General features: G+C 39.3%; 3 protein-coding genes across 5 annotated transcripts; 1 reads left to right on the top strand and 2 right to left on the bottom strand.

The window, feature by feature from the left end:
* Nucleotides 1-341: 341 nt before the first annotated feature.
* LOC122969582 (ras-related protein Rab-25-like) lies at nucleotides 342-4,148 on the bottom strand. The gene is made up of 5 exons (XM_044335412.1): nucleotides 2,414-4,148; nucleotides 1,675-1,870; nucleotides 1,245-1,438; nucleotides 947-1,027; nucleotides 342-843 (listed from the first exon to the last, which is right to left on the bottom strand). Exons 1-5 carry the CDS (start codon nucleotides 2,448-2,450, stop codon nucleotides 716-718), a joined length of 636 nt encoding a protein of 211 aa, XP_044191347.1. The 5' UTR covers nucleotides 2,451-4,148; the 3' UTR covers nucleotides 342-715.
* Nucleotides 4,149-4,276: 128 nt separating this feature from the next.
* Nucleotides 4,277-12,134, bottom strand: ubqln4 (ubiquilin 4). Of its 2 annotated transcripts, XM_044335411.1 has the most exons (12): nucleotides 11,947-12,134; nucleotides 9,505-9,656; nucleotides 9,170-9,318; nucleotides 8,802-9,064; nucleotides 8,500-8,658; nucleotides 8,071-8,293; nucleotides 7,318-7,457; nucleotides 6,651-6,734; nucleotides 6,140-6,255; nucleotides 5,878-6,049; nucleotides 5,629-5,790; nucleotides 4,277-5,421 (listed from the first exon to the last, which is right to left on the bottom strand). In XM_044335411.1, exons 1-11 carry the CDS (start codon nucleotides 12,088-12,090, stop codon nucleotides 5,638-5,640), a joined length of 1,755 nt encoding a protein of 584 aa, XP_044191346.1. In that variant the 5' UTR covers nucleotides 12,091-12,134; the 3' UTR covers nucleotides 4,277-5,421; nucleotides 5,629-5,637. The 2 variants fall into 2 exon arrangements, with proteins under 2 accessions (XP_044191346.1, XP_044191345.1); XM_044335410.1 differs by having other exon boundaries at nucleotides 4,277-5,790.
* Nucleotides 12,135-15,259: 3,125 nt separating this feature from the next.
* Nucleotides 15,260-18,960, top strand: LOC122970160 (lens fiber membrane intrinsic protein-like). 2 transcript variants are annotated; one of them, XM_044336224.1, is made up of 5 exons: nucleotides 15,260-15,464; nucleotides 16,730-16,938; nucleotides 17,835-17,984; nucleotides 18,130-18,264; nucleotides 18,632-18,960. In XM_044336224.1, exons 2-5 carry the CDS (start codon nucleotides 16,764-16,766, stop codon nucleotides 18,691-18,693), a joined length of 522 nt encoding a protein of 173 aa, XP_044192159.1. In that variant the 5' UTR covers nucleotides 15,260-15,464; nucleotides 16,730-16,763; the 3' UTR covers nucleotides 18,694-18,960. The 2 variants fall into 2 exon arrangements, with proteins under 2 accessions (XP_044192159.1, XP_044192158.1); XM_044336223.1 differs by lacking the exon at nucleotides 15,260-15,464 and adding an exon at nucleotides 15,527-15,713.
* Nucleotides 18,961-20,495: the final 1,535 nt, after the last annotated feature.

The following is a 20,495-nucleotide window of genomic DNA, read 5'->3' as shown; positions in this document are numbered from 1 at the left end:
TTAAATACTGCTTACGTGGTAAATCATCAATAATAACATCTCAATAATACAACACAGTTTGCATAATGAATACTTTTACTTTTGATACTTTGATACTCAGTATATTTAACTGATAACACTTCAGAACTTTTATTTAAGTGAAATTTTACTTGAAGCTTGAAATACTTTTAAGTATTTCTACAATATTACTATTTTTACCTCAGTAAAGGATCCGAGTATTTCTTCCACCCCAACCTTTTTTCACATCAGCCCTCTTTCCTATTCCCTCATCTTGTTTAGATTATCTGTCTTATGCAGATAATAAATTTATGTTTCTGTGTGTTAATTACACGCAAACAGGATAACATAAATAATTTATTCCAAGTTGATCCCAGTGCATTTCTTTATAAAAGCAATACAACTTTACAACTTCACTTTAAAAACATGAAGATGAGATTAAAAAGAAAAAAAACATCTATAATAGAAAGCCCCCATTAGCCACCAAAACAAGAATATGGATTTCATCAAAATGTGCAGCTCTGTCCTGCATCTTAAATTGTTTTTGAATGATATGCTGTATTGCCTTTATATATGAAAAGGTTTGAACAATGACTGCCTAGGTGTCACACGAGTACCTCGCTCTTCAAATTGTGTGTGAATGAAATTGTGCTTAAGGCTGGATGACAGATAAGCGAGATGCTGGTTCCAGGACGAGATGTACAGAGACAGCACTGTGTTAGGAGCTATTGCAGCAGCCTCTGCGCTCCTCCTGCACCTCGCTGGTGGGTCCGATGGGACTGGACAGGGTCACAGCACTGATGGAGCCACGGGTCACTTCTCTGCTGGCCACCTTCTTATGGATCGCTGGAGATAATGGAGGCACAGACCCAATGTTTGCATCAATACGTCAAAGAAATGCATTGAAGTGAGGATGTGTGTTTGGACACAAGTGACTGAACTCCTGTACCTGTGAGAACTTCATTGAAAGCAGCTTCGACATTGGTGGAGTCCAACGCTGATGTCTCCATGAACATAAGACCTTTCTTCTCTGGATTCATCATGAACATCACAATTAACAAACACTGACATGTTTTGGGAGCAAAATATTCAGTACTGAGCATTTAATACATGTTTCATGATCACAAGAATTAATAAAAAACAAGCACAAAGCCAACTTACAGAAAGTTACAGATAAATATAAGCAAGAGAAAAGCTGCCAATAAGACATCTTGTGGTGAAAACATAGACATTACTACATAACAGACCTGCAAAGTCTTTGGCCTCATCCGTGGGCACCGTCCTGAGGCTCTCCAGGTCTGTCTTGTTTCCTACCAGCATGACCACCATGTGAGGGTCTGCATGGTCGTACAGTTCTTTCAACCATCGCTCTGCGCTTTCATAGGTTAGGTGCTTGGTAATGTCATAGACCAACAGGGCTCCGACTGCTCCCCTGTAATACCTGAGCCCACAAAGACCAAACAGACATGGGTTGGATCTTAACACTCAAACTGGAAGCTGGTAGTGATATTGTAAAATGTGTGAAGGTGGTGTGACTTTTAATGCACACACTAAAATCCTTGTTACTTAAACTGGCACACATGCGTGAGCCGACACTGATGTGATAATTCTCACCTCTTAATCATGTGTCTATTACTTATGTGAATATACAGCGTGTGTGTGAGTGTGTGTACCCACGCTGAGGTAATAGCCCTGTAGCGCTCCAGCCCCGCTGTGTCCCAGATTTGAGCTTTGATGATAAAGTTGTCCAGCTGAACAGTCCGCGTGCTGAACTCCACACCAATGGTGGTGCGACTGTCGTGATTGAACTCATTCTTGGTGAAGCGATTCAGAAGGTTGCTCTTTCCTACTCCAGACTCTCCTATTAAAACCACTGCACAGGCACATAAGAAGTAGAAATTCATTAATTGCAAAGAATTCCTATGACTGTTTTATTACACATGAAGTCCAAAAATATAACTTTTAATCGGTCAAAATAACTACTTTCAGATATTCTTTATCTCCTCTAACACATGTAGACTTTCTGTCACCGTTATGGGACACCAGACAGAGTGACATCACATAAACGTGGCAGATACCCTGTGGCTGACTTTACTGTGGAATGAATGGAACAGGCGGTTTATTTCAAGCAGGGAAATAAGCGTACAAACCACAAAGCAGTCCATTATGAAAGCAGGAAACTGATTTATGTTAATGTAAGACGATGAAAAGGTCAAAGGTCAAATGTTTTTACAGTCAAATGGAAAGAAGGCTATCACTTCCTCCTTTCCGTCATTCCCAGTTTTCCTCGGAAATCAGAGCAGGCAGCTGAGCAGCAGAGCTGCACATGACAGCTTTAACGTCTAGAGGCAATGTACACTATAGGCTTCATACAGTATTTCCATACACAATCACAAGTAAAGTAAACACAACTCACCTTTAAAGACAAAGTTGTATGACTCATCAGACCCCATGCTGCGTTCAGTTGCGAGGGCTCCTGTTTAAATCTTCTGAAGCCACTTTCAGTGTTGGATCCCAAAGAAAAGAGAAAAAAAGACAACCACACTCCTTTTTCTCTCTCTCCACACTGGAGAGAGAGAGTAAAGGTGAAAATGGAAGAGAAAAAGAAAACAGGTTCAGCTGCACCCACCAGCTTCCTTCTTTATCTGTGGATAAGGGTAGATCCCGATTGAGGGCAGGCAGGCAGGCAGGAGTCCTGTGGCCTGCCGATCCTTCATCAGCTGACACCTAAGGGAGTGCTGGGGGGAGGAGAGCAGGTGGAACAGGTACAACCACTTGCAGGTAGTCATCAGGAACAGACTCCACCCTCTCTTATGCTCTTCTTTCACTCAACCCTTCTGTTTATTGTTTGACAATAAACCTCACCTAACAGGTGGATCTGTGTACTCGGACACGTCGCCATTTTACACCCGGCTGAAACCAGGAAATTATAATGGTTATATTTAAAATATTGAGGGTTTTAATTTGGAAATGCTTTATTTTACAAGTCCACAATTTTGAGGGTCAGTTGTTTGATTTTCAGCGGAATTTTCCTACAAGAACTGGTCAATTTAAACCAAAGTAAATGTTCATTCATCATTGGAAACGTCACTTCAAATTTGATTTTATTTTGTGTTCCCCTGTTGACACATTTTAGTAGTGCATGTGTCAGCTGACCAAGACTCTGGGTTACACTGGAAAAATTACCTTTATGTCCTTTCTGGTTACATCAGTTTGTTTCTCTGAAAATATTGAGAACTATGGGACCCAAAAAATGTCACATTTAATTTTATCACTTGTCACATTCATCTATTTCATACACTACAATTTCTTTGACAATAGCACAGTCCATATTTCCTTTGTACAGTCAATATACCATTTCAAAACTATGATGATTCCATTCAGTATATAGATTTTAATTTTAATGATTATTTTGTTTATTTCATTATTACCTTACTTTTGTTCTATTTTTATTCTTCTCTGTTGCATTTGTGGGACCAAACGCCAAGTCACATTCTTTGTATGCTTCCATACTTTGCTAATAAAACAGATTCTGAAACAGTGTTACCCATAATAATACCAAAGAAACTGTACTTACATACCTCAGTGTGACATTTGTTCCCCCAAAAACACCCAAAAGCAGATTATTTTATCTTACATTTCAATATGCAACATTTTCATATTAAACAGATAAAAGCATCAAATTATTATTAAAGATCCCCTCCAGACATCTTTTAAGATGTAAATAAAATACTCTACTTTGAATAATGGTGTCTCGTTAAATTCCGTAAACTGACATCTACTTCTTCTCCTTCACTAAAAATATCAGAATCTATGAATATGCTAATTTTTAAAAAAAATTTTAAATGCTGGATACAAGCCGTCTCCTTCTTCGCTGTAATGTCCATTCTCATTGTGTGTGGAAGTTTCCACATCACACTTGTATTATTTGTTTACTTGACCAGAATTGGCTTCAAACTAGTTGTGATGTCACAAATCTTGCTCAAAGGGACACTCTTTAACTTAGTTTTTTGGTTAGCACAGAGACACTTTCAGCAGCTGAATGTCAAAACCGCCTTCTGGTGTTGAACTCTGAACATACATCATTCTGCTCAGTGAAGGTCAAACATCCAACTGAAGTAGCAATAAGCAAAACACAGTTTTGAGTGGAGGGGGACTTTAATTATTTTATGGGAACTTCAAGGCCAGAAAATTTAAATGGATGGCATGCTACAGACGTCATCTTGCACCATCCCCTCTACACCATCACAAGGCTATAATCAACTGACACAGGCCTTAGTCTGTTTTTTGACCATGTTTTATTTTTTTAGTACAGTACTGTTAAAAGTTAGTTTCAACATGTTCAATTGGGAGATGGATTTTTTTCAGCTGAGGTCAACACACAAAGCAAAGCTATAGAAGCAGTTGCCAAGGTTACCACAACTACAATGCTGAGATTTCCAAAAGGAAAAAAAATAAGACAACCTAGATCTTGATTTTAGAAATGTATGGTGCCACCATACCAGAATTGTTTTTAAAGCCTTTCCATTTTTTTTTTTTTACTCACTTGATTTCCATGTTTATTTAATGCGAGTCAAATCATAATTATCTCTAGGTACTAAATGCACCTCAAAAAAAGAAAAAAAGAGAAGAAAATGAAGAATCAGATTAAAATGAAAGGAAAGCCTGTTTGTTTCATTCATATTTATTCTAACAGCGTCCTCTGCTTCGGCGCTGCTGCAATGTGATATTTGATTATGGTTAAAAGTTCTAGATGTTGATGTGTGGAATTTATTCAGGACCCCCAATGGAGGCTTCTAATCAACCTGCTGAGTGGGGGGGGGGTGTTAATTTGCCGACAATGCTCTTTTAGGGCAGGGGAGGACAGAAGGCACAGCAGTGGTGCCTCAGAAAGAAAAGACACTGTGCGCCCCGTGAGTGGGCACTTTAATCTGGAATGACAAATTGCAAGTTTAGGGAAGTGTGGAGGGCGTCATTTCTTAAGCGTTTGCAATAAATAGTGAAAGTTGTTGGGCAAAAACAGCTATTTATGTAGAATCTCAAGAACAGGGGAAAGAGGGAGGAATGAGGTTGAGGTGTAATGTATGTATGGACAAAATATCTTTCTGCTCTTGTACTGTGTTACTGTCTGTATACCAGAAGATCTTCACTCACAGTTTGCTTGATAAATGCTAACAAACTGCCTCCTAACGGGCACGTGCGGAACAGAGCCAACAGCCAATCACATCACATGGGTTTAATCTGTATTATGTAAATGCTCGTCTGCCACCCTCGACACCAGTTTTATATGAAGAACACAATAAATGAAGAAAATTGTTGGGAATCCCTTTTCAGGAGAGGTTTTCGTTCCTTCTCTGCACCAGAACACCCCTCAAGATGAGAGTGGTTCAGTCCGGCTCTACAGCAGCACTCTGGGACAGAGATCTGGGTGGATGACGCCAAAAAGAGAAAGTATGGGGATAGGGAATGATCTGAGAACAAATGTAGAATGAGGGTCTTACAGATCCTGCCCAAGTTTCGTCTGTAAAGTTTGGGACGATACATTTAAATTTCTCTTGGTTCTCTGTAGATGCAGGGTGTGTTTATGAGTTAAGTATGTATGTATGCACGTGTCTGTGTGTCATTATGTACTGTATGTCTTTACGAGGGCTGTGAGCCCAGCAGTCTCTCGATAGCGGCATTGATGTCTCCTCCAGTAGCGATGAGGGCCTGCAGGTTGGCCTCGCGGTTGATGAAGCCCATAGCGCTCAGCTGGTCCAGCTGGGACTGGAACCTAACCTCTGGGGTCTGGCTCTACAGGGAGAAAATAAATGTAACTTAAAAAAAGAAATCATACAGGTGTGAAATATGTAATCCCTGTGCATGTGTGTATGTGTGTACCGGTGCACTTCCTCCTCCTCCACCTCCTCCAGCAAACATCTGAAGCATCTGTTGCATCAGCTGCTGCTGGGCGGCGTTTGGCGGTGTTCCTGCACTGCTAGGTGGGGAGGCAGGGTTCTCTGTGGGCATTCCCCCTCCTGTGGGCACGCCGGGAATTCCACCTGTCATCAAACTAGGTCAGAAGAAGAAAAAAAGAGTTATTAAAAATAAAAGCTAAGTATGAAAATGCAACTCATGAGTGTATTTGTCAGCGTGAGCGTACCTTGGCATGAGGCCTGGAGCTTCTGTCTGCAGTGTCTGTAAGCCCTGTTGGATCTGCATTAGGGCTTGCATGGCCCGGGGGTTGGTCATCACTGACAGGGCTTCTGGGTTCTGCATCTGCAACCAAACAGACCGAGTAGCAATAAATTAACCAATCAATCAATAAATAGTCAATCTAATGTACTTTAATTTTACTGAAAGATAATTAACACAGGCAAAGGCACACAATGTAGTTGCCTTTTGACCTGGGCTGAGGCTTATCTAAAAATCTAAACTGGTAGCCAGATAGGCAGATATGTATAATCCTCAAGACAAAAATGTTCAGCATGTGCAAATACATATCTGTGCTATAGTTCACAATACCTGGATTATGGCTTGTTGCAGTATACTGCCCCCTGTGGGCCAACCAGTACAATTCTTTATGTCACTATGGCTATTTATCGTTGTGCCTTATTAGAAAAAAAAACATAAAAAGCTAGGACTGACTTAAGCAGTTGAAGTGTGTGTAGTACCTGCTGCAGAAAGATGGGCAGCTGAGATCTGAACTGTTCTTGCAGCTGTGGGTTTCCAGCAAACAAGGGGTTATTCATCAAAACCTGGTAGAGAGAGAAGGAAAGAAAGTCAAAGTAATGTGTCATTCCACATCAGGATATGCTGCTTACTCACTGGAGTTCATATTTAAATTATATATGTTTAGCACCTTAGCATAGGTTTCAAACAGAATAACAGAAATAAAAGTTGTGGGGAATCCTTGTCATTCATATCACAACTTCTAACGGTTTGAATGAGCAGCACCCCACTGTAAGGTTGTCCTGGTTTGCCATAGAGTCAGTATTGTTTATTAAAACTAAATAAGTCAGAGCTGCGTTGTTTATTCTTTCTTACAATTTGCTGCAAATGAGCTTAACAGACAATCCACTCTGTTGAGTGTGCACTAAATAACTGGGCTCATTGGTCTAATGCACAACAGGCCTGGCTGGACTCCACTATTTACAATTCATTACAAACTGCAGGGTTCAATATAATCAATCGATGCCATCTGTGGTGCATCATCAGAATAACAAAGAGTTCTTGGGCAGACTCTGAATTTAATATTTCAGGGTTTCCATTGTAATATGACGATATCTATGTGTGTTTTCTGTTTGGTGGTGTGTATGTAGATGTCTTTGGGTTACATACCTGGGAGGCCAACTCTGGGTTTTGAGACAGTGACTGCATCATGCTGCGCATGTAGGGAGCAGACAGCATGTTCTGCATCAGCTGAGGGTTTTCGGAGATCTGCTGCATTAGACTCTGCATGCCTGGACTGTTGAACATGCCTGCAATGCACAGACAAGAAAGGAGTTTATTTATGTACATGTGTATACAGGTAAGTAATTAAATTACTTAGCATGCAAGTGCATTAAAGTCCACTTCCACTCAAAAATGTGTTTTGCTTATTGTTTCTTTAGTTGGATGTTTGAGCATCACTGAGCAGAATGATGTATGTAGAGTTTGACACTAGAAGGCTGTTTTCATATTCATCTACTGAAGGTGGAAAATTTCTCTGTGTTCACCTGCAACCTGAGTTTAAGAGGTGGGCCTACGAGTAGGATTTGTGACATCACAACTAGTTTGGAAGCTAATTGTGGTCCAGAATGCAACTAATACAAGTGTGATGTGGAAACTTGAAACCTTTAGTGCACATACGCTGAGAATGGACTTCTCATTGAAAAAGGAGACACCTTGTGTCCAGCAGTTAAACTTTTGAAAGTAACAATATTTGTATATTCAGAGATTCTGGAGGGAGTAGATCTCATTTCAATTTTTAAATTAAATTTAAAAAATATATTTATGTATTTTTTAAAATATTTTTTGTGGAAATACCATATTAGAAAAATTATAATTCAAAGTAAATTATTTCTTTAAGATCTTTTAGAATCATAATCTTACCATTGCCCAAACTGCCAGGATTGATGCCCAGAGGGTTAGACACACTGGGGTTGGTACCCCCAGTGGTGCTAGTGCTTCCTGTGGTACCTGCTCCACTCTCGGTGGGGTTTGAAGAATTTGGTGGCCCCCACGGGTTGGGCAGGGGCTCCCGGTTCTCTGTCCGTGATGGCTGGACACCAGACTCAGAGCCACCACCTAGAGCTGAGAATGGGTTGCTACCAAACTACAGGGAAAGAGATTAGTCACATTTGGAATTTTAAAAAAACAAAACAAAAAATAGTCAACATAGTTATTTGGATATTTTACAATAAAAGGCCCTTAACAGTGGCAAACACAGCCATAAAAAGGTGACCAGGATTAACACAAAAATACAGAAGTGCGGATTTGATCAGTAAACAACCCCCCCCGTTGTTCAGTACCCCCCCCTACCTGTTCCCTGGCCGCACTGAACATGGGTTCCTGGATGTCTGTGTACATCCTCCTCAAGGCATTGTAACCCCCTGGGATGCTCTCCAAGTTGCTCAGAGCCCGGTCCTGGTTCCGCATCATTTCCTGCATCATGGCTGGGTTCCTGGCTAGCTCCATGGTCTAAGGTGTGATAAAAGGGGGAGGTCATTTAAAGTTTATTTTAACCAAAAGCTCATACAAATCCTGAATAAACACACCAAAATGTAGGTGGAAACTACTGTAGTCATGTCTGTGCTAATTCAGTACCTCTTCATTTCCTTTACCTGTCTCATGAGCTCAGGGTTGTTGAGCATGTGTGAGATCTCAGGGTTGCGTTCCATCAGCTGTTGCATCTGAGGATTGGCCATAATCATCTGCCTCATCAGGTCTGGGTTAGACATCATGTTCTGCACCAGCGGGTTCTCCATGATCTGTGAAAGCATCTCTGGGTTGGACATCAACTGCCTCTGCATCTGCTGCTGCAGTTCCATGAAGTTTGCTGAGCCCATGCCCAGTCCAGCCAGATTAGACAGGTCACCAAAGCCAGCTGAGGGAGGGGAGATGGGTGAGTGAAAGTTACATACAGTTTCTATGTGGTGCTCAACCAGTTAAGGGTGTTTGAATGTAAACAGTTACATACAGGTGGACTCACTCAGTATGTTAGGCGTCTGTGTGGGTGGTGGGGCAGAACCAGTAGAGCCTGCTGTGGAGGAGGGGTTGGTGCCTGGACTAGAGGTGGAGGTACTGCCTGCTTGGGTGGAGGATGAGCTGGAGGCTGAGGTGCTACCACCATCTCCTGCCCTACAGGGAAGAAGTAGGTATATAAGCAAATCAGTGCACACTGTCAGATGATAGAGTGTCTGGACATTGAAATTAAACATAAATACCACAACAAGATTATACTGCAAGGCAAATAAATACTTCCTACAAGCCTGCTGCTAGTTGTTCTGTTGAACCAACATTCTTTGTATAATGATGTGGCCTTACTTGTGTGCTGTCTTTATGACTAGGTGAACTGTCAGGCCATCCTTGATGCCGTGTTGGCTGAGGCTGTCGCCGTCCTTCAGGATCTTCCCTGCAAATATCAGGACCAACTGGTCCTGTTTGGCTTTGAACCGCCTCGAGATCTCTTCTTTAAACTACAAGACAACAAAAAATAATGAAAATACCAGGTGAGAAAGAGAATATAAAAAGGGATATGAGGTGAGAAATAGGAAAAGCCAAAGATAATATTGAGATTGTGCTGATTACATCTCAGTAGCGCTGCTCTATTCTGTTTGTTTTCTTGCAACCATCAGACCTTAAACTTCCAAGTAACTGTTGTGTACTTATCCTATTTGCAGCAGTGAACGCTATATTTAGAATTTCCACTATATTAAGAATATTTTCACAGCTTTACCTCCCTTTCCTTTGGCACTACATTTTCTCAACTGTAGAACCTCTGTATCCCTACGCATGTCATGCACTGTATTACACCGCAGATCAGCTGTTTGAGTCAGAAAGTGCTGTTGTGGCGTAATACAGTGCGCGGCAATCGTAGGAATGGTTGAGAAATGTAGTGCCAAAGGAAAGGGCTATATGAAGGCAAGGTAAAGCAGTGAAAATATTCTAAATGTAGCATATACTTAAACTGACTGATTTTTTTTAGGTGGCTAAAATATGTTTTGCTGCTGGCCCTGTCCACAGCAGGACACTGCTTAGCTTCCGTGCTGGTACTTCTGCCTGCATCTCCAAACTGGAGGGGTGCCGACCCAAATCTACTGCAGGTAATACATTTACTATGGATAAGTACTTCATACAACCCCACTTCAAAAAATGTGAACTATCCCTTTAAGGGGTGGGCCTACAAGCATGATTTGAGAACACAAATCATGCTTTAATCAGTTAGACTTCTGAGATGAAATATATTTGCATATTCATAGATTCTGGAATTTTTAATGAGGGAGGAGGAGTAGATGCCATTTTAAGGATTGTAACATGGTTATTAAACTTTTTCTGTAAAAACATATCAGACACACATTATTGTTGCAAGCAGAGTATTTTTGTATGTCTTAATACATGTCTGGTCTCTGGAGGGGATCTTTAAAGTCCCCCTCCACTCAAAAATGTGTTTTGGTTATTGTTACTTCAACTGGATGTTTGAGCTTCACAGTGCAGAGTTTGACAATAGAAGGCTGTTTTTAAATTCAATTACTGAAAAAAGACCTTTTCTCTGTGCTCACTGAAAATCTGATTAAAAGGGGTGGGCCTACGAGCAGGATTTGTGACATCACAACTGGTTTTGAAGCCAATCCTGGTCCATAATTCATCTTTTAAAGTGTGATGCGGAAACTTGAAACCTACAACATTCTACACTGAAAATTTACTTTCCAGTGAAGCAGAAGACATGCTGTGTACAGCAGTTTCACTTTTGAAATTAGCAATATTTGCATGTTCATGAGTTCTGAATTTTTCAATAAGGGAGGAGGAGGAGATCTAATTTTAAGGATTTTAATGAGGTAACTGGACTTACTTGTGTGCAAACCACATCAGACACATATTATTATTCCAAGCATATTACTTTTGTATGTCTTAATACATGTCTGGAGGGGATCTTTAATAATTTGACACCACTGTATATAAAACGTGCATCTCAAAGAATGCAAATGTTCTCTTTCATAACATCAAATATAAAGCCACATGTAGATAAAGGACAATAACACATACTTAGAAATTAAGAGATGCAAGTCAAATGTTTGCACATGACACATATCTGTTTAAGACAACCAGACAAAAAAGCTACTTGAGGCCACACAGTAATGATAAAAGCTAGCTTTGCATTGACGGCAACAAACTGAAGAAACCATGATTTCATTCTTGCCCCATAATTGCACTGCAACACGTCGCCAAGCCAACAGTGGCAGTGAGAGTAGTGTATATTCCCCTGAAAGCTGAATGACTCAGTGGTAGCTGTGAGAATGTTCTAGAGAGACAGCAAGCTTTAGCATTTTCAGAGCTGTTGAGCTAAAGGGGGAAATGAAAGCGACTCAGCATACCAACCATCTATCTATCGGGGCATTAATGCTTGATGCAATAGTCAGAACACAACCCGTCAGCTGACACTTGTTTGGCTACACAGTGAGCTAACGTAGGCTAAAGCTCGCAAACCGAGTTAGCTCATTAGCTAACTGCTACCGTTAGCTGGCTAGCCGGTTAGCCATTTGAAATACAAAACATGGTTATATCTCCCTATTGGGTGTCAACAACTTTAATAACGCCGAACAACTGTTAACACAAGCAGTAATACTTTCACTATACATAGGCTCTTTAATTCCACACACTCTCCATTAGCCGGTAAGAGTGGCGACAAATGCTAATAGTGCTAGCTAGCCTTCCTAGCTGAAGTTGTGGGCAGGGGCATGACGTTAGAACACGGCGACATCAACACACCTGAGTGACAGAGGCATCTTCTGCGATGGCGATTTCTTCCTTGTCTTTAGGGGTTTTTACTGTGACCTTAATAATGGTTCCCTCCGAGACGTCAGGTTTATTATTGTTGTTATTACCAGGATCTGCGGCGCCTTGGTCAGCCATCTTTACTCCACCGATGGAACAGCTCGGGTCTGACGTCAGCTTCCGGGTCAAGAGAGGTCAGACTCCAGTGTGTTACACTCAGGTTGCACTAATAAGAAGACTGTAAAAAGGGTTAACACTTCTGTTGTTTATTTTATTTTATTTTAGCTATATTTTATTTATATATATATATATATATTTTAATTTTTATTGTTTTTATTTATTTATTTTATGTAGTCATTATTTTATTATTTTTTTTAATTTTAAAGTCCCCCTCCATTAAAAAAATATGTTTTTCTTCTTGTTCCTACAGTTTGAGACGTTTTGAGTTTCATTGTGCAGAATGATGTATCTGCAGAGTTTGACACTAGAAGGCTGTTTCATCTGCTGAAAGTGGAAAGTTTCTCTGAGCTCACTGAAAATCTGATATAAAGGGGTAGACCTACAAGCGTGATTTGTGACATCACAAATAGTTTGGAGGCCAATCCCAGTCCAATATTCAATTTACAAAAGTGTGAAGTGGTAACTTGAGAATGGACTTTACGGGGAAGTAGGAGACATCTTGGGTCTCTAACTTTCAGATCAACTTTTGAGATGAAAAATATTTGCATATTTATAGATTCTGGATTTTTTTTAATGAGGGAGAAGGAGTAGATGTAATTTTAATGATTTTAACAAGATAATTTAACTGTTTTTTGTGGAAAAGCCATATCAGACACAAATTATTATTCAAAGTAAAGTATTTTATATACATCTTAAAACATGTCTGGAGGGGATCTTCAAAGTTCTTTTCAACATGCCCCCCTAATAATGTTCCCCTGGCATTTTGTTCCCAAGAATTAATCTCATTCATGTACTCAATTGTATAATATTTGGTACAATATTTTTATAATGTCTACTCACATGTTTATATGTTGTTCTTTTTATATTATGTTTTATCTCTCTATGTTTGACCACTTCTTGAAATCCCTGTTTTTATTGCATTTTCTGTGTATGTTGTTCTTTTAAATTCTTTGTTTTAGTTCTCTATGTTCGTGAAATAAAGTTTATTATTATTATTATTATTATTATTATTATTATTATTATTACGATAGGTTTATGTTATGTTTGACAAAGAAACTGCCAGTTACATCATGACTCTGAAGGTGGTAGTTATATTATATGTAGAAAACAAATTTGACTAATCAGATGAACACGTCAAGAAAGTTTTTTGAACTTTTTTTCTACTACAACATCAAAGTCAAATAGACCCTCTGAAAATTGAGTGAACAAGTCAAGTACTGTAGTAATCAACTAGTGGATGGTGGGAAAAAATTACGAACAATTTTGATTATAGATTAATCTTTTAAGTCATTTATCAAACACAAATTAGCAAATGATTTGTTCCCAGTTCCTAAAATGTAAGGATTTGTGGCTTCTCTCTGTTTTAAATTATTGTAAGTTGAATGTATTAAGATTTTTGAATGTTGGGCTCTGGCATATTGTGTTACACATTTTTCAGCACTTACCATCATTTAATCGGCAAATGATTAATTAATTGGTCAAAAATGTAATTTACAGATGAATCAATAATACAAAATAATTCTTTGTTGATGTCTCAAAAGTGAAGTACTGTGTCATTTATTTTGTGTAAATATGAGAATCATATCATAACAAATTAAAAATATTTTTTCGACTCGTCAGAAATTGCAGCATATCTTCAAAGTAAATTTTGCATATTTGAATTGAAAGTGATAATAACCTTACTGTCATGCTTAATTAACCCGTTGGCTATCCAATTCACCCACCAGAGCTTCAAGTCTGCAAAAAAAATGTATAGACTGGAGTACATATGATTAATTTCTACTGCTGATCTGTTATTATTATACACTTACATTAGTTATTAAATCTAAAGAGACAAAAAGTTCTGTCTTCATCACATCACAACATCAGTGTGGCATCATTCTTTGTCTGCATCTGATCAGTGTCTATTCAATTTACATCAAATGTCAGGTTTAATTAGTAGTTTTGATCTACAGATTAATTATAATGACACTTAGGTAGATGACCTACCTGTCAGGTCTGGGTTTCTTTAATTAAGACTGCTCCTGAATATCACTGGCATAAAAAAATATATCCCTAATAATCACAGGGGCAATTCTGGGAGGAAACAAACCCCAAACAGGCTTGATCAATGCAATGGTTTTGGTGGCACCAATAGCAGATCCAATATAACATATACTTAAAAATAAAATTGTTCCAGCCTGACTGACCCATGCTGACCTGTTCAGGGGCGGTCCGGTGGTGCCCTCTTTGTTACCTGGGGCTCAGGGCCAGAGGAGTTATGGACATGCCTCTCCTGCCATCTTGCTCTCTTACACCCTTTTTTCTCTTTCTCCAAAGATTTAAATCACGGTAATCATGTTGCATTTTCTTTTGTTTTATTTGGTTTATGGTGTCTTATCTCTAGTTTCATGGACATTGACATTTGTATGTTTTGTATTTTAATACTTTATCTATTAAATAAAAGATTTGCATGTGTGTAAGAGAGAGTGAGAGAGAGAGTGAGAGTGCATATTTACTTTTTTTGTGTTAGTGTTGTTAGTATGAGTTACATTAGTTGCTGAAGGTTTTTAAATTCTTAATATTACTCTTCTATAGTCAGTAAGGTAGACTTCAGGGAAGAAAAAAACGTAAATGATATTTGATGTGAGAAAAGACTGGAGCACATTGATTGCTTTGGTCTGTTTGCACTATTAATGGCTGCAAAGTCTTTTCCCGTCTGAAACTTGCCGTCTCTGACCTGAGAAGCACCTGATTCAGCTGCATATTTCTGGAAGATGCGCGGAGGACCCCTTTCTAAATAATATTTGATCTTAGTCAAGACAATCATTTAGTAAAGAGAGAAGCACTGCTTATAGAGCGCTCCCTCTATATGTGTCTCTCCATGCCACACAGTGTGACACCACTGAAAGAAAAGTGTGTGTTTCAGCATGTTACATTGACACACACAGTCCTGCATACCTATGCATATCCCCAGTTCTAGAGCACACCATTTACAAACAAACAAAACCTCCCCAAAAAAGAAACATGGACACCTACCCCTTTTCGAAGGCCCCACAAACCCCACACAGACACACATATGCACTCTCAAATGTACAGGGTCACATGCACCGTGGCCCCTGCGGTGTCTCGTTCTAGCGCATCCCACACAGGGAGACTGATTGCTGCAAAAGATTTTGCTTTCATCAACAGAAAAAACAAGGGGGACAACTTTTTGGTTGTAGTATTGTCTGTGACTCTCTCTCTTTCTCCCTAAGTGAGCACCAGCTCTCGCTCTCTCTCTTCCCCTCCGCCCGTCTCTATCTTTACCTCAGAAAGGTGGGCAGTAAAGAGGGTGCATTTCCAGAAACAAGGTAAGGGATCAAATTTCAGAGTGTGTTTTGTGTGTGTGTGTGTGTGTATCCTGGAGCGATACATTTACATTTATGATGACTGTGACTGGATAGAGGCTGGCGGAATCAGATAAAACCTCATTACTGCTGAACAAGCACTGGTGTGACATGTGGATTGGGAAGGGAAACTACAACAAACTGTAACATCATAAAGAATAGTTTTTTCTGTGCTCTTGTTCAACTAATAGTGATGTTACCACTAAAAATGAGGTAAATATAATTGATGAAAAGCCTGCTTGAGTTTTAAATGCAGCGATATGTTAATGACTTTGCTTCATATTTCATTATTTCCCTTAATGTATTTTGGCTTTCTGATTGGCTGGCATCATATATGTTTTTCATCACTCAAATCACAAGTATTTGATTGGAGTGACTTTCACAACTATGAACATGCTGAGTATCAGTACATTTTCTTAAGATGTCCAAAGTTCTGTTGTGTTAAGGTGGAAACAACATATTTTAATTCACACAGTGTGTTTGAGTTAGTATGAGGTTAGATTACCCTCACAATTCAGATTTTGGTTTTCATACTGTTTTATGGTTGAGGTGTGATGTTGACTGTATAGCCTATGAAGTTGGATTACCTTCACAAACTAGAACATTAAAACTAAGATTTGAAAGGTTGAAAGTTGGTTTTTAAAGTATAAACTGTGGTTGTAAAACTGAGAAATAGGATTTCAACATTTGAAAACAAGATTTGAATGTCTGAAATAATTGTTTCATTAACACAATATTTGCAGCGTAAATGTTAAATGTTGCAAATCTGCATCTTCAAAGTTTTGGGTTTTGCTTTACAGACATTTAACAGTCTTTTCAGAGATTCAACTCACTTTTTTAGAGATTCGGATCTGCTCTTTCAGCTTTGCATTCTGGGATTTCTGATGGGATTTTCACACGGGTAAACGATCTGAAACTTTCACACAGTCAAATCTTATTTCTTGAATGTTTGAATCCTATTTTCCAGTTTTAAAACCATAGCTTATACTTTCAAAACCAACTGTCAACCTTTCAAATCTTAGTTTCAGTGATTTAGATTGTGACAGTAATCTAAGTAATCTAATTCAACCTCTTCAGGTGCAGCTCTTAAGACAATATGAAAACAGGAATTTGACTTGGCTGACTGTGAGTCTGTATGTACATGTGTAAGTGGTGCATGGCTAGCAAAATGTTGTTTTACAATATTGTGGTACCCTTGACTTTGATTATTTCTCTTTGTTACATTATAGTTGCTCTGCAGTGGCCCCATTATCTCAGCTCAAGATGTACAGCTTCATGGGAGGGGGCCTCTTCTGTGCTATTGTGGGTAATATCCTGTTGGTGGTCTCCACTGCAACTGACTACTGGATGCAGTACCGCCTGTCTGGAAACTATGCACACCAGGGTCTGTGGAGGTACTGCATGTCCAACAAGTGCTACATGCAGACTGATAGCATAGGTAAGACACTCGGGATGTCTATGCCAGGAGAACGAGATAAATCAAAAACACATATATGATTGTGTTTCTATCAGTGGAGTGGGGAGTTTTATTTTCACCCAGATTGTCTGATACTATTGTGTGTGAATGCAGAGAATCAGGCATGACAGCCATGTGTCTGTGAGTGAGACCTTGAACTTTTGTCTGTTATTTCACTCTATGTATGTATGTTTGGGCATCATGAGGTAGGAGATGTGCCTTAGCTATTTTTTTAAGTGTGAGAGCTGCTGTTTAGTGCAAAAAATGAGGATAGTGTGCATATCCAACCGTATTGGGTACAAGTGCAGGACAAAAAACAGCAACAAGGGAAAAAGAGAGGCTGTCCACACACTGACATTTGCAAGCTCTCAAGTATTTATCCCAACATTTCAACCTGTGATTGCCTGGGTTTGCCCAATGAAGACGTTACAGGTTGAAATATGGCAATAATACTTGGGAGCTTGCAAGTTTCAGAGTGCGGACAGCCTCTCCTCTCCTTTTCTCAGCTCCTATTTAGTGCCATGAACTGCCCAGAGGCTATATTCAATGATGAATTCAACAGCTAATTTGTGTTAGAACACACAAATAGTAAAAGATTATAGAGAAAAACTGTTCATTTGCTTGTTGAGTTTACTAATCTTGAAGTCTCCATGAGCAAAAAAACCAAAAGGCCCTCTGATAAGTCAAAGAGAAACCAAAGTTTCCCTGAAGCACTAAATGGACACTTTGAAAGATCAAAACTGGGGAGTCAATGTGAAAATGATGTTGACAGATATCATGTCAGTATTAGTCTACAAAGCGTATTAGTTGGAAAGACATTTTTTAAGGGTGACATGTTTGACTATCTCCACCTGTTATGTCTACCTGTTTCCTTGCAGCTTACTGGAATGCCACCAGGGCCTTCATGATCCTTTCAGGGATGTCATGCTTTGCAGGCATCATCGCTGGCATCATGTCCTTTGCACATTTCTCCTCCTTTGAAAGGTTCAATCGCTCCTTTGCTGCAGGAATCATGTTTTTCGTCTCCAGTGAGTCTTATTTCCTTTGATTTGGCACACAAATACACACACACAAACACATACACACATACACACACACACACACACACACACAGCCGTACACTTACATTTACCTTAACTATAACTATAACTAACCTTCCTCTCTCCCTCTCAGCTTTCTTTGTTCTACTGGGTATGGCCATCTATACTGGAGTGACAGTCAACTTCCTGGGAAGGCGCTTCGGTGACTGGCGCTTCTCCTGGTCCTACATACTGGGCTGGGTGGCCATGCTCATGACCTTCTTTGCAGGTGAGTAAGAGCAAAGGCCAGGGGTCAAATTGTGTCCAAACATAAACTCCATTAATGTCCAAACTTGGCAGAGGATGCAGAAAAACAATAACTACAGAGGTTACTGTCCAGCATTCCAGGCAATAACTTTAATTTACTACATATTTTGATGTGCTCTCCAGCCCTTTTGGTATGTTTGAAATGTTCAAAATCAGAATTCAAGGGCTAGCCAAGAAGAAAGGACTCCCTATAAAACTAATCTGATGTTTAGTTTTGTACAAACTGTGCAACATCACCCTTCAAAAAGAAATATATAGAGCTAGAGCACTATTCACTACTTTTAATAGGTCCATTACATTGTTCTTATGCATGCCTCTTTCTGTTGCAGGTATTTTCTACATATGTGCCTACAGAATGTGTGAATGCAGGAGAGGAACTGGCCCACGCTAAAGGGTGACCTACAGCTTGTTTGGAAAAAAAAGAGAGAGTTCAATGCCACTTTGAACAGAGGTGAACCAGAAAACATCAAAGCAATGTTGACTGATCTACTGAAGAAATGACGTCGGATGCTGCTGCTGGAGGCCTATGAGGGTCTGCTTAAAATACTTACTGTATGTTTTATAAAGGTCATACTATTGCAACATGAATTTTTCTAGGAACATTAATGATGATAGCGCAGGGAAGACAAGTTTAATAAAACTTTTATTGTTATATTCATTTATTGTTATGTGATATTATTTCACTTCCTTTATAAGATAATTTTAAAAATCTCAGTTTAGCATTAAAGTTGGTGCTCGATCATTGGCATGATTTTTTTCAGCTGTACTGACAAGTCACCAGAAGATGGCAGCACTCAACAAAATGTACTCGAGTAGAACAAGATTTGATGAAGCAGGTGGGCCTTGAATTATAGAATGAGTCAGGATCAAATACCTGATAAGATTGCAGAATGTTTGGAAACATCTGTCATTTAACTGCAGCAATCATCCTTTCACTTTTTAAACTGGAGCAAATTCAGCGTCACAGACAACTGAAAAAAAAGGTTTCCCTCTGGAAAGGCTTTAAATTATTAAGGGAAATGCATTATGGGAAGGTATATAGTGTAGAAATATTACTCTACACAGCAGAGAACAATACATCAAAGGTTGACAGTATATTTGTTTATCTCAGGATTCCCCTTAAGCTATTTGATTTGGCACTGCTTCAGTACTTCAGACCAGGATTCCCCCAAAGTGAAATGTATGTTCTTTATAAAGTCGTTGTTTATGGGAAAGGGCTTTGCCTCTGGCAGCAGGCATAATCTTCCACAACATGTTTGTTGACGTCCCCTTGAGAACACTCAAGTACAGGCAGCACATGGAAAAGTGGTAGGGAACTGTTTGTTGTTGCACGTGTGTGTGGAACAGGCTAAACACAGCAGAACACAACCTGAGAAGAAGATCGTGTTCCTGGACCGGGGGAAACCTGGGTGGGGTCTTCAGCCACTGATTGTTTCATGGCCTCTGTCTTTAATAACTGCTTCCTCTTTTTTTTATACTTGTCCATTCCTCTCCATCAGCTCCATCGGGGGGCGAGGGGTTAGGAGCAGTAGCTGAAGTAATGACTTCTTTGGCTACTTCGTGACGCAGAAACAATGAGAGAAATGTAAACAGTCACATACGGATCCCTTGATCCAAATTTCCATACTTGGTCTCCGTGGCTGCTGTGAAGAGATAAGCTCTGTGATATTGTGCTTTTCTCCAAATTTTTACATAACCCACTCTAAAGCGTTCACTGAGGGCAGGCCTTTTTAGCTCTAAGAGATAACTTTGCAAATTTTCACACTTTGTCAAATAAACTCCTGTCTCTCATTTAGTAGATTAGTAATATGTATTTACTGCAGAACTGCAATGGAAAGTTTTATAGCACAGAGGTTATAAAAACCGAGGAAGTAAGGCTGGTGGTGACATTTTCACTCATCCATTTGTAAATTATTAGCCTTTATCACAATATTTTTTTTATCTCCACACTGAATACTTCAAGCTAATTTTTGTCAAAGATTATAATAACAGATTGAAAAGTCTTAAGCAGTTTTCTGGTCAAAGTCCTGAGCTTTTCATCAGCTCAGAAAACCATGTTGCAAACATATCTTCACAAGAATGTCATAATATTTTGAGAGAAAATATTATTTTACCCACATAAAAGTTAACAAATTGTTAGCGGGGTGTTTCATTTTGCATCAAAGTATGATTTACATATCAAAACTTAACTTT

Source organism: Thunnus albacares, chromosome 19 (genome assembly GCF_914725855.1).
Source record: "Thunnus albacares chromosome 19, fThuAlb1.1, whole genome shotgun sequence".
NCBI classification, from domain to species: domain Eukaryota; kingdom Metazoa; phylum Chordata; class Actinopteri; order Scombriformes; family Scombridae; genus Thunnus; species Thunnus albacares.
This window is presented reverse-complemented; position numbering and strand designations above follow the sequence as displayed.

What these genes read in the sequence shown, in the direction of transcription:
- ubqln4 (XM_044335410.1), bottom strand. Translation starts at nt 12,090, where the DNA reads ATGGCTGACCAAGGCGCCGCAGATCCTGGTAATAACAACAATAATAAA. An exon ending in ACCCTGAGCTCATGAGACAG is followed by an intron (nt 8,659 to 8,801) that starts GTAAAGGAAATG and finishes ATCACACCTTAG; the next exon opens with ACCATGGAGCTAGCCAGGAA. An exon ending in TGCCCATCTTTCTGCAGCAG is followed by an intron (nt 6,256 to 6,650) that starts GTACTACACACA and finishes GTTTGGTTGCAG; the next exon opens with ATGCAGAACCCAGAAGCCCT.
- LOC122969582 (XM_044335412.1), bottom strand. Translation starts at nt 2,450, where the DNA reads ATGGGGTCTGATGAGTCATACAACTTTGTCTTTAAAG. An exon ending in ATACAACTTTGTCTTTAAAG is followed by an intron (nt 1,871 to 2,413) that starts GTGAGTTGTGTT and finishes GTGCCTGTGCAG; the next exon opens with TGGTTTTAATAGGAGAGTCT. An exon ending in TTTCAATGAAGTTCTCACAG is followed by an intron (nt 844 to 946) that starts GTACAGGAGTTC and finishes CATTATCTCCAG; the next exon opens with CGATCCATAAGAAGGTGGCC.
- LOC122970160 (XM_044336223.1), top strand. Translation starts at nt 15,694, where the DNA reads ATGTTACCACTAAAAATGAG. An exon ending in AATCATGTTTTTCGTCTCCA is followed by an intron (nt 17,985 to 18,129) that starts GTGAGTCTTATT and finishes TCTCCCTCTCAG; the next exon opens with CTTTCTTTGTTCTACTGGGT. An exon ending in GCTCATGACCTTCTTTGCAG is followed by an intron (nt 18,265 to 18,631) that starts GTGAGTAAGAGC and finishes TTTCTGTTGCAG; the next exon opens with GTATTTTCTACATATGTGCC.